Source organism: Notothenia rossii, assembly GCF_949606895.1.
Source record: "Notothenia rossii genome assembly, chromosome: 2".
NCBI classification, from domain to species: domain Eukaryota; kingdom Metazoa; phylum Chordata; class Actinopteri; order Perciformes; family Nototheniidae; genus Notothenia; species Notothenia rossii.
In genome coordinates, this window is record NC_136904.1 from 15863587 (window position 1) to 15876343 (window position 12757).

The following is a 12757-nucleotide window of genomic DNA, read 5'->3' on the forward strand; positions in this document are numbered from 1 at the left end:
TAAAATGGCGGCTTCACAAAACTTTTTGTGAGTTTTACGGGGCGTGATTTGCATTCCGCCCAGCCAATCAGACAGGAACCTTTTTCTCCCACGAAAGTAGCTGCTCTCTACCAGGAATGGAAAAGGGGGTAAAAAAGGTTCTGACTAAATAATTTTTGTTCCGGTTCTTTTTGGTGTGAACGCAACATTTCGGAACTATATCGGAACTAAAGTGGTAAAAGTACCGCAGTGTGAACACGGTTATTGGGCTTTTTTCTTATCAAGCACAAGTTTCAATTATGGGCCATATTCCATTTTATTTCCTGAGGGCCGATTCAAAAAGGTCCGCAGGACGCATTTGACCCCCAGGCCGTAGTTTAGACACCCCTGAGGCAGTCTGATCAACTGGAGAAACGGCAGGATTAGTCTGGACTGGCCAAAGTCAGACTAAGTGCAACTCCAACAACCACAGTCAAAACAAGGAGTAGCAACAAACAAATATCCACCCTGATTCACCACCATCTCTTCCGCAGTGAGCCAAGACCATGTTGCCACACATTATACAATGACCTCTCACTTGCTGCTGTGGAGCTATAAAGGGCAGCTGGGGAGAATTAGCTGGACTGTTATGCATCAAGAACGACACATTTGACCCACTTGAATGAATACACAAAAAATATGAAAGGGTTATCTCTGGGGCTACTTCGCTGCCAGCTGTAGCCCCCCGGGACCCAAAAGTGTAGCTTAAGTACCGGTACTTCAACATCAATGTATACAAATGTGCTCGAAATAGGCTGTATTGATCAAATAAACGTACACAAACTAACTGTATCACTATAACATGATGGTGTTAAAGAATGCACCTAACGTACGGATGTTCATTAAAGTAATACAAAAACGACACATTAAACAAACCATCGTGATCTTACTTTGAAACCTTAAAATCCGGAAATGTCCTCATCAGCAGGCCATCACGTGGTTTCCGAAAATAGCGGAGTGACACGAGCAGATTTCGGTCTGCGGAAGGAATCTCTGTGTGTGTATAAAAAGACAATCCAGCAGCAGAGATTTGAGATCCACAAGCGCATCTTTGGTTGACAAATACAAAATGGATTCACAAATGCCTGATCGAAAGTTGTCAATGTTAAAGAGATATTCACAAATTCCTTTTGTTTATTTGAAAAATTAATTATAGTAGACCTATTCACAGATCTTTTTTTTCTTTGCAGATCCGTTTTACATTTGCAAATTTATTTGTGAGTTTTACAAATCTAACCTCATAGTTAAGCCATCATTAATTAATTTGCACCTGTGCTTTTTCAGGTATAAGGAGTCAAAAATATATGCTATCAATGGCTCTATTAAAATGTTATACAAGAAAATAAAGTCATTGTCAGGACTTTGTGTTATTTCTAAATATTATTTAACTAAGATGTTTAAGTGACTAAATTAGATTTAGGCCTAACATAGGTCGATTGTAAAGGACTAGATGACGTGTGAGTGATTAAAGGTGCATTCTGTAAAATCAATCAATCAATCAATGTTTATTTATATAGCCCAATATCACAAATGTTACATTTGTCTCAGTGGACTTCACAGTTTGTACAGAATATCAGTATGACAATACGACACCCTCTGTCCTTAGACCCTCACATCGTACAAGGAAAAACTTCCGGAGAAACCTCAGGGAGAGCAACAAAGGAGGGATCCCTCTCCCAGGACTGACAGACGTGCAATAGATGCCGTGTGTAAATTGAAAAGATAATACATTTGCAACATAGTTAGTCCAAATGTTTGGAAATGCATGTGTGTATAATAGGAAGATGAATCCACGAGGATATCCATCCAGGACTTATGATCCAGGACCACAGCCAAGACTCAAGAACCAGGACTCGCGATCCATGACACAGGACCGCAGGATCATCCATGACTCCGGATCCCGGCGTATATAGACACCAAAAAGAAAGAAATTTGGTGAAGCTGGGTTAATCGGAACATGAGAGTGCACAGGTATAGACAGAGAGAAGGAAGAAGTAAGATGTCCCCCGACAAACTAAGCCTATATCAGCAAAACTAGGGGCTGAATCTAATCAGCCCTAACTATAAGCTTTATCAAAAAGGAAGGTCTTAAGCGCACTCTTAAAAACGGATAGGGTGTCTGCCGTCCGAACACAAACTGGAAGCTGATTCCACAAAAGTGGAGCTTGATAAGAAAAGGCTCTGGCTCCCATTGTACTTTTAGAGACTCCAGGAACAACCAACAACCCTGCATTCTTGGAACGCAATGCCCTAGTAGGACAGTAGTGTATAATGAGTTCTTTAAGGTAAGATGGCGCCTGCCCATTAAGGGCTTTGTTGGCGAGAAGAAGAATTTCAAATTCTATCCTGTGTTCTATAGGGAGCCAGTGTAAGGCAGCCAGAACAGGAGTAATGTAGTCCCTTTTCCTAACTCTGGTTAGTACACGAGCTGCAGCATTTTGAATCAGCTGAAGCGACTTGACTGAGTTCTTGGTACACCCTGATAATAAGGAGTTACAATAATCCAGCCTTGAAGTAACAAATGCATGGACTAGTTTCTCTGCATCATTTTTAAAATAATGCCAGAATTTTAGTTTAATCAAGTGTAATCAAGTAACAGTTTAATGGTGTTTCAAATAAGTGTATGTATTGTGTTATAAAGACATAGATGAAATTAGCATGCTAATCAGTCAGGCCTGGCTTGTAAGTACTTTCTTGAATTACCACTTAAACTTAATTCAAGAGGCACGGTAGCGTCCAGTCTGTCGGTGAACCCTGAAAGGACTAGATTATGTTGAACGCTTACTATGACAGTGAGATTTGATTATCTGTGAAATGACACACAGTTATGTTATGTACTGCAGATAATCTGGTGTTGTGTTGTCAAATTTGGGGAGCGGGAATTTTAGTTTTAGGTAAGTGGGAAAGTCAAAATCCTGCTAGTGCAGAAAGCATTAACTAAAGATAACTGCTTTGTTCTTTTGGCATGGGCTACGGACAACAGTGACTTGTCTACTGTTGCAACAAAACTGATAGCAAAAGAAAGTTTTTCACATCCTTTTTTATTGATGGACACTTCAACACAGATAACTTTTTGCATTAGCTTTTCAAGAAGTGCGTTCACAAAAATGATGTTGAATGAAGATCTTCAGGTTTAGTTATGGTTGCCATAACTGTTGCATACTTTTTTAAGTTTAGGCTACTTTTATAACTTAAAATAATAATTTGCACAATTATTTATCCATGTATTATTACAAAACAACGCTATAATAATGGCCTTGCTGATGTGTCCTTCAAGTAATATTCCGATTTAGCACATTTCAATTTCAAATGTGTCTTTCTTGATGCATAACACTCCAGCTAATTCTCCCCAGCTGCCCTTTATAGCTCCACAGCAGCAAGTGAGAGGTCATTGTATAATGTGTGGCAACATGGTCTTGGCTCACTGCGGAAGAGATGGTGGTGAATCAGGGTGGATATTTGTTTGTTGCTACTCCTTGTTTTGACTGTGGTTGTTGGAGTTGCACTTAGTCTGACTTTGGCCTGTCCAGACTAATCCTGCTGTTTCTCCAGTTGATCAGACCGCCTCAGGGGTGTCCAAACTACGGCCCGGGGGCCAAATGCGGCCCGCTGACTTTTTTCAATCGGCCCTCAGCAAATTAAAAAAGTATAATGGAATATGGCCCATAATTGAAACTTGTGCTTGTCTTCTATTGTACTTCTTAACTTAAAATGTAAAAATATTTTACGCAGTAGTATTCATGTGTTAATAAGACCACTTTTCAAATAAATGCAGTCAATTAAAGTTGGAAACATTTTCTAACATATCTTAGTTGATAAGAAAAAAGCCCAATGAATTATTTATATAACAAGCTTGAAATTCACCCTTCCTATTTCTCCTTATTATAATTAATCTGAGGCTTCTGTTTTAAGGGATGAGCTTCCAACACTCATAAGCATAATTTACCTACATTTGATTGATTTTGCTAACTTATAACTGAACTTATGAGGCAATATACCTCTAGTGAGTGGCCCAGCCCTTCGTATATTTGTCTATGTGGCCCTTGGTGAAAAAAGTGGCATAATATCGACTGAGTTAGTTTGTGAACACACACTGCGGGAGCTCAGGCTTAAGCGAAGAGGGCAACAACATCATTCCACAAATTGTACATGAAAGAGCGTCTTATCTAACATTTTATTGTCATCAAGCGTTATCAGTGTCCTTGGACTCCCTGCCGTCATTCTGACCAATGTCACTCTAATAGGGTGTTGCAAAGTCGCACCCGCTATAAACACCAGGATATGTTGCAGCTCATACCTGTTTTTAGTTTTCTATGAATATTTGATCCATTCCTATCAAATAGCATATTAAATACATAACAATAAATAAAAACACTCAAATGCTTACATCTTCTAATCAGAGACACTGCCAGAATGTTATTTCCCAGAGTGAAATGGTTATCAAGGTTACCTTAAGAATAACCATCTGAACCTGCTTGTTGTGAATATGACAACATTAATCAGGATGCAGCATTTAAAACTGAGATTGTAAATAAAGAAACTCTGGGGGCAACAGACAAACATCCAATAAACATCTCTGACCAAACCTGTACAGGCTTTATTCCCTTGTTTTATCGTTTTCATAAATGACATTTGTTTATTCCTTTTTCTAATTGCCCTGTGTATTTTCACACTTTGTAAACTGTGATGTTTGTCTTTAACAAAAACTTGATTATGGTAGGGTTAGACAATCAATAATTACTAAAACTAAAGGCATTGGATGGAGTGAAATGTTGCATTATCTTTCTGAAGTCTATCTTCAGGTGTAAATATAAATAGTAACGTGCTTGTTTTCTTTTACTTGTCATGCATGTAAGACATTTTCTAGAAAGACTTTGGAAAAACCCAGAAGAGTACATACAGTTTCTTGCTTGAATTAGATTGTTGAAGAGGTTTGTTTGATGGATTGAAAATCTATTTATCGAGAGGTTGTAATTCTCTTCTGTGAAGAGTTGCCTGCACTGTTGTACTCACATACTTCACATTGACACCATGTTCTTTCTTTGTTAAGACAGATAAAGAGACATTATAAAGTTAAAGTTTGCAATATCAGAGGGGTTGGTAAGTAAAACTAAATAGACTCTAATTTCGGTTGAATATTTGTATAGTATTCAAATATTAAGACATGTAATTTTGCTATATATCTTCTCCTCAATGAGCCAATGGTCTTTTAGGATAAACCTTGTCTTAATCAGTGAAGAAGCAATTTCTCTACATTCACGTGTGTTACATGCAGTTTTAGTAAAAAGGTGTAGGCCTAATGTAGGGGAGTAGTAGGTTTTCATGGGGACTGGGGATTGCTTGAGCTTTCAGCGCTGTCTATGCTATTTGACATATGGGAAACAACTGGTTTTGTTCATTCTCACTGAAATTGGCCTAACATGATTGTAGGTCAGCGATTATAAAATCAACATTACATGCAAACAGCCAAGGAGAAACGCCCAGAAATTGTTTAAGGTAACTGAACACTGTGCACAGAAAAGAGAGGGAATGTCTTACACCACCTGGGAGAATGGTTGACAACATGGGAGGTAAACCACAGGAGTCCAGATGTCCTTCTTATCAGCTATTATGCAAAGAGAGTTTGAAGGAGAGAATATGCGAAAGACAAGCAGCTGTATCATTGACTCCAAGCAAAGAGCAGAGAGCTTGCGGTGTGGACAGTTTGAGGCCAGAGTGGTGGTACTCCGACTGGAGGGAGTTATTTAGAGGGAGGATGTCAAAACTGCAATTTTAGCTCTTATATTCACCAAGGATGTTCTTTCTTAAGATGTGAGTTGTGAAAGAGTGAGACGATAAGCAGTGTGATGTACAAGAAGCTAGAAGCAAGTGATTACCGCACAATAACTCGACTAAAATAACTGGATGGCCTACCTGCCTGTCAGCCTTCCATCTGTGCGCAAACTTATCTCGTGCCCTCATTGGTCATGTGCGCGTTCTTGTGTGTTGGAGGAGGGGCTCTGTAAGGAAGTGGCAGATTTTTTCCGGCTGTGTATTTTCAAATTCTAGCGCACTCGAGCTGGTTTCTCCAAAATTACCTACCCCACCTTTAAGTGGGATAATACTGTAGAACAAACGGCTTCTGTTTGAGGTTGGTAAAATAAGGTCATCCTTGTAAGTTATAAAGATATTTTATTAGGTAGGTAACTTTATGCATTGATAGGTTAATTTCAATTTGCTATGATCGATTACGTATGTAGAGAAGCTAACGTCAATGTTGAAGAGTTGAAGAGCGGCATAGTGTATGTGAAATTAACCTCACAATAAGATGTGTGTATATTACAAATATTAATGTCATATTTCAAGATGATTACTTAGATATTGCAATATGATTGGTTGAGCTGGAGTTAATTATTGAGTTTACAAGTTAACGTCACAGTCATATATGAAGAACGAACCCAAACCTTGTTCTTTTTATTATTTGTATTACCAAATTGGTATCGAATAAATAGTAAGCATTGGTAACACAAATAAACTATTTTATTTGAGTATTTGTGTCTGGGAGATACTGTACCCAGTTCCTATTCCGCAGTTATAGACTGGGCTTTCTTGTCCAAGAGAATACAAAATCAATATGGACCATTACTGTATAATTATCCTTAAATGATGTTATACAATGCACCTAATACACAAGTATGGCATTTTGAAACATGATGTGCAACAATTGTTATGTAATTTGTGTGCATTTTGTTGTTAACTAAGATGATGTGATGATTTATTTTTTGTTAGTATGCACGTGGACGCTTTGGACATACCTGGAGAAGGAAGAAATGGGTCTTCGGAATGATGAGTTAAAGACAAAAGGCTGACACTTGAAACTAGTGGAGAAACAATCAAGATGCCACCTTGTCCCTCTGATTAGACGGCATGTTAAGTCAGGAAGTAGCATTATTAGTGATGAGTGGAGGGCATACAGGAGACTGCTGAGTAACATGGGGTACAACCACAACACCATAAACCACAGCAGGTGGTTTGTGAACCCCCAGACGGCAGCCATATCCAATATATAGAAAGAGCTAGGTCGACCTTCAAAGGACATGTCCGTAGACTGAGAGGAAACCGTACAGAGAGTTTGTTGGAGGAACACCTCAAGGTTCTTGAATGGTCATCTTGGCTTGGCTCTGCTCACCCTGATTGACTGCATGGATGCTTGTTCAAGGATATACACACAGCCTTTCCAGTCTAAGTACCATTATGTCTTACCAAGTCTTTCATTTATGTCTGAGAAAAGCTTTTCTGTTTAAATATGTGTATCAGCCATACTAAACAGTCATTACTTTGAGTCCTAATTTTCTTCATGTGTGAAGAAAATGCTTTGCTTGGCTCTTTTGCATCTTACTTTGCATTTCATGTGAAAAATGTGTAATAGGTCAGAGTGAATGTTATAACTCAATCATAAATGGACATGTGTATTAAACTTAAAACGCACCCTTTCAGTAATTATAAATGTTAGAGACTCATCAATAGATGGTGATGTGTTTCACACTTTACAATAAGGCTCCCTTTTACCAATTATAAATTGTTGTAACCGATTAATAAATGGAGATTTGTTTCACACTTTACAATAAGGCTCCTTTTTTTGGCAGTTATAAATGTTAGTAACTCATTCATAAATGGTCATAAGAGATGCTAAGAAACATCAAGATGGAAGGGGGGGGGATCAACTCAGTGAGCAACAGATACCAAGGATGCTGGCTGATGAAGAAGACAAAGTAATCTAAGTAGCCAATATAAGGTTTAGCAGCACAGATAAATGTGGGCTCACTATTTGGCAAGCAACCGGTCACAGTTGCCCTGTTTATCTCATGTCTTATAAAAGCTCACTGATTTATAAAGTGTTCACAACCTAATTAATAAATGAATTGCATACTATTCGTAAACCCTTTATAAGGGTAGTCTTATTGTAAACTAAAGTGGTACCGGCCGTTGTGTCCTTGGGCAAGATACTTCACCCGAATTTGCTCCTGTGGGTAATGTCCACAGTAATTACTCTTACATGTCTAATATGTGTAATGTGTAATTGTAAAGCACTTTGAGCACCTGCAAAAGCGCTCTAATTAAATATGTGATGCATTATTATGAAGATTATTAAGGCTGAGAGTCCAAATGGCGGGCAGGTGACGGACAGATAACAGGCAAACAACTAATGAAAACTCCATGCAGCAATGAGGATAAACCAACAAAGTGGAATGGTAAAGTAGTGAGTGAGAGATAAGGGAAGTTGGAACATGTGAGCATAGGAATGAGGAAGTCAGGTGAAAAAATCTGAGGTCATCTGGTGGACAGGTAGGGAACGACAACAACTCTTGTGATAGTTGGGACGTTGCTGAAGAGGAGGGACCAAGGGACATCCATCCAATTTCATCCATTAACTACCTGAATACCTGCCTCATTTGATAATGAGCAGTGATGATTATTTAGAAAGTAATAGCGAAATCCAAAAATAATAAAATGCCTGATTTAATAATTGTCATGTCATTCGTTTTGAGTTAAACATTACAGGTTAAATCAATGATGTACTTCCTAATATAGTGAACCAAGCATACTAAAGGAACATAATAAGCTACATTCTTAATGTCCCTTTATAACCCAGTTCCCAAGTCTCTTTTTTGTGTCCATATATACGCCGGGATCCTGAGTCGAGGCTAATCCTGTTGCTGTGGTCGTGTGTCCTGGATGCTCTATCCTGAGGTACTGGATCTGAGTCCTGGACTTCGAGTCGTGGCTGAACCAGTCTCTGTGGTCCTGCCTGACTCTCACCATACTACTTCCCTGATGGCTCCCACAAGATTGCTGACATCCTCGTGGATTCATCTTCTTATTATAGACAGGTATTTCCAAACATTTGGTCTTTCCAAACATTTGGTTTACCTATGTTGTAAATGTATTATCTTTTCGATTTACACACGGCATCTATTGCACGTCTGTCCGTCCTGGGAGAGGGATCCCTCCTCTGTTGCTCTCCCTGAGGTTTCTCCCATGTTCCCCTTTAAAGTGTGGGTTTTCTCTGGAAGTTTTTCCTTGTACGATGTGAGGGTCAAAGGACAGAGGGTGTCGTATTGTCATACTGATATTCTGTACAAACTGTGAAGACCACTGAGACAAATGTAACATTTGTGATATTGGGCTATATAAATATTGATTGATTGATTGATTGATTGATTGATTGATTGATTGATTGATTGATTGACACTGTACCATCACTAAAGATCTACAGCTGTGAATGGAATTATTTATTGTAAAAAATGAAAGACAAGTCACAATCCCCCTTCTTACAATAGAAAATAGAAAATAGCTCAACATGAAAAAGCACATAACATAACAGTGACTTTAGGTAAAAAAAAAAAAACGTGGGCAAATATGGTCACCTGGAAAGACATACAGTATATGGCAAACTAAGCAATTGGACTTTATTGTGAAACATGATCTGGTAACTTATATTACATTATTGGATGAATAAGTTATATTTCCCCATGGAGAAAATATTTAACCAACTGTCTTCTGATATACATCTAACTGAAATCTATCCAGATAACACTTCCTGTTATGCCATTTCCCCATGCTTGCGGAATACAGTTTGAACTGCTTTTAATTTACAAAACAGGACAAAGGTACCCTATTTAATACAGTAACAACTCAACAGTAAGATTTTAAATTGCCTGAAACTGCATGATCTGGCCTTTTGGAACAGTTGTATAAATGTTAGTTCAAGTCCATAGTCCTATTTTTTTGTACCATTCAAGAGTATTTCCCTTCTCGGCTTCATTGAACTTAAAGGAAAGTGTTTAGTAGCTTTAAAACTGGGGCGTGTGGTGCAGTGGGTTGAGCGTTGGTGTCACAGGTTCAAACCCCACTGCAGTCAGCATGTCGTTGTGTCCCTGGGCAAGACACTTCACCCCAAATTGCTCCTGTGGGGATTGTCCATAGTATTGAGTATGTAAGTCGCTTTGGATAAAAGCGTCTAACAAGTGACATGTAATGTAAAAGAAATGCAAAAGGGATAGTGCCTCTCGAAGTGTACTGTAACATATGCCTCACTAACCACAATAAATGGAGTCACAAGATCTCAGGACACCTTTTTATGTTCACACACATACTTTTAAATGTACGTACTTGTGAGGACAATGGTTGTTAAAATGCATTTCGATGCATTTTCTAGCCCCAACCTTAACCATTTCAACGTAATGCTTAAACCCAACGTCACCCAAATGTGCTCATTTTATTCAGCAATTTATTTCACAGGGATGGTTTTATTTCAATGAAATCAGCATGTTGAGAGTTGAGTCTTTTCTTTGTAACACACTCAGAGGAAAAGACGCTCCAAATCAACATCAGCACTGAGCTCCTTTCCCCAGGCGTTAGCATCAATAATGTGAAGCAGGAATAATTTGTTTTATATATGCTCCAAGACACAGCATTTTATTGTATATGAGTACAGAGTTTGTTTTAGAAAAATAATGTTTTTCCTGGTTTGTTGAGTAAGTGGTCGACTATGTATGCAGAGGCATGTGGTCATAATTTGTAGTTTTCAAAGAATGATAGAAGGAAAATCTATTTCAAAATAAATCAAATGTGTTGCTACTTTCCACACTGCATAATTCAGTTGACCTCTTTAAATTATTATTTCTACATTGCACATGGCATCAAACATTCCATATATATACGATGGTTGATAAAGAAGAATTACATTGAGAATTAAATACAAAGAACAAGACACATAAGTCAGGTAGTCTATGATAACAGTATATTTATATTTACTATCATTCTTTAACCTTTAACGATTAAGGACTTCTGACCATTTTAGTTGAAGTCACATTATTTTGAAGTCTCAAATAGTAATGAAGACATGCTTATTCGCGTGTTTCCTTACCATATTAATCTTTACCATATACTCTCATAAACCTGTGGAGCACAACACGGATGTTGTGTTGATGCAGCCCAACTGTGTCCTTGTTGAATGAGCTCATTTTAAATGCAACAGGGGGATTGTAAAATGGAAATGTGATTATTGTGTAATGTATTTTTTATTAATTAATACATCATGTCTGTATACATATTGTCAAATTAGTTCACATTTTGTTGTGACACGAAAGTAAAAATGGCATATGCATGTGCATGAATTTAAAGCTATAGGAGTGAAACTTCCAGTAAGTCATTACTCCTTTAAAATAGTTTCTTCTGAATGTTTCCTGATGTACTCTGAAACAAGGTTAAATAATATCTTCTGTTTACAGTAAAGAGCAGAGTGGGTGATAGAGGGGAAACTGTCTCAGCTGGTCTCTGTGAACACAGGACATCTAGCATACCATCTCCCGTTGAGTAGTTGGATTGCAACACAGGGCGCATGCAGACCATCAGGCTGTGCATTCTTTAGCTGGTGGCTAATTTTCAGACAGTCCTCGACTTGGGTCTGGGTAAACAGCACCGCCCCGATGGTTGTTTGTTTAAAGTGTGGAACGATCCATCGCAGAGCGCCGGGCTCGATTGACACTGTCTGCTGATCTGCTACTGCGGATTGCTCAGAATAACAGGGCTGCTCGCTAATTCCCGTCTATCGGAGCTTTCGGCGAAACACCGAGAGAGTAGGGTCCAAAAAAAGCCAACAAGGCAGGCAAGAACCTCGCTCCGCCGGAGTCCGCACCCGAGAATGGCTTCAGGAGACCTTTACGAGGTAGGATAAAACCATGTCTATGGAAAATGCTTTGTAATATTGACGAAAAATGGAATTAGGAAGTAAAGGGGAGGGCGTCGCGCATGTAAAAAGCGGTGTGCTAAGCCCTTTAACAGGCGAAACTAACCCTTCTCATGCTTTGCGAAGACTATGTTGGTTAATTTATGCGTATACTTTGTGTCGCTTCTGATATACTTTGACATAATTATTCACGGCTGTAGTGAAGAGATAAGATGCCATTTACGGGCTGAACTCCTCAGTCTGTCGCCGAGTTGAAAGTCGTGGTAAAGTGACAGCGACGCTGTGTGAACGGTCATGGTGAATAGCTACAGACGGAGTGATGGTTTTGAAGGTGCATACATGCCAAAAATATATGTTGTCATCACAGCCTTTACAGCTGTGTGACTGTTTTGTTGGATGTTTGGCACATAATATGAGACACTAGTTTATTTGTGTATCGAGCAGTGTTAACAAGTATGTGTGAGCTCCTTTTGCAGTTGATGTGCGAATTTTTTTAAATAGTGACTCCGACAGTTTTGGGCGTAAAAGTTGCCCAAATGTGTAGTAGGAAGGTCAAGCTGCCCTCATGCGTAACATCACTCTGGAACCTGTGCCAGAATGTGCATGAAGCCTGGTTTCAACATCAGCTTCTCTGACTTACTGCCATTAGCCTTTGTCATGCTGACATGGTGTCATATGTTCACTTCATTGTGGTGACAGAGAGAGATGGGAGGGCTGCGTTTGTCTGATGACTTCCAAGGACAAATGATATAGTTTGACAAAACAAGTTTTCTATGTTTTAAAGTAAAGATCACATTTCAAACACGCCACAAAAAAATTATATCTAAAAGGAACATGGGCATCCTCTCAGGAGTGTTCAAGCAGATAACACTACTCGCAACACTGACATACAATATATGATGAGGCAGGACATCTGTTGAAGACAGTAGGCTATATGTGAGAATCAGTATGTGATTGCCTTTAAATAAACTGTTTTATTACAGTTGTCTCAGCTGACTGTCTATATCT

The 12757-nt window shown here is 38.8% G+C and overlaps 1 protein-coding gene across 1 annotated transcript in view; it reads left to right on the forward strand.

Annotated features, from left to right (window-relative positions):
- Window positions 1-11429: 11429 nt before the first annotated feature.
- LOC307028349 (chromodomain Y-like protein 2) overlaps window positions 11430-12757 on the forward strand; it is a 31882-nt gene continuing 30554 nt past the window's right edge. Inside the window, exon 1 of the mRNA XM_079663299.1 lies at window positions 11430-11728. Coding sequence (XP_079519425.1) covers window positions 11705-11728 — 24 coding nt within the window. The 5' untranslated portion in view covers window positions 11430-11704. The remainder of the gene's footprint in view (window positions 11729-12757) is intronic.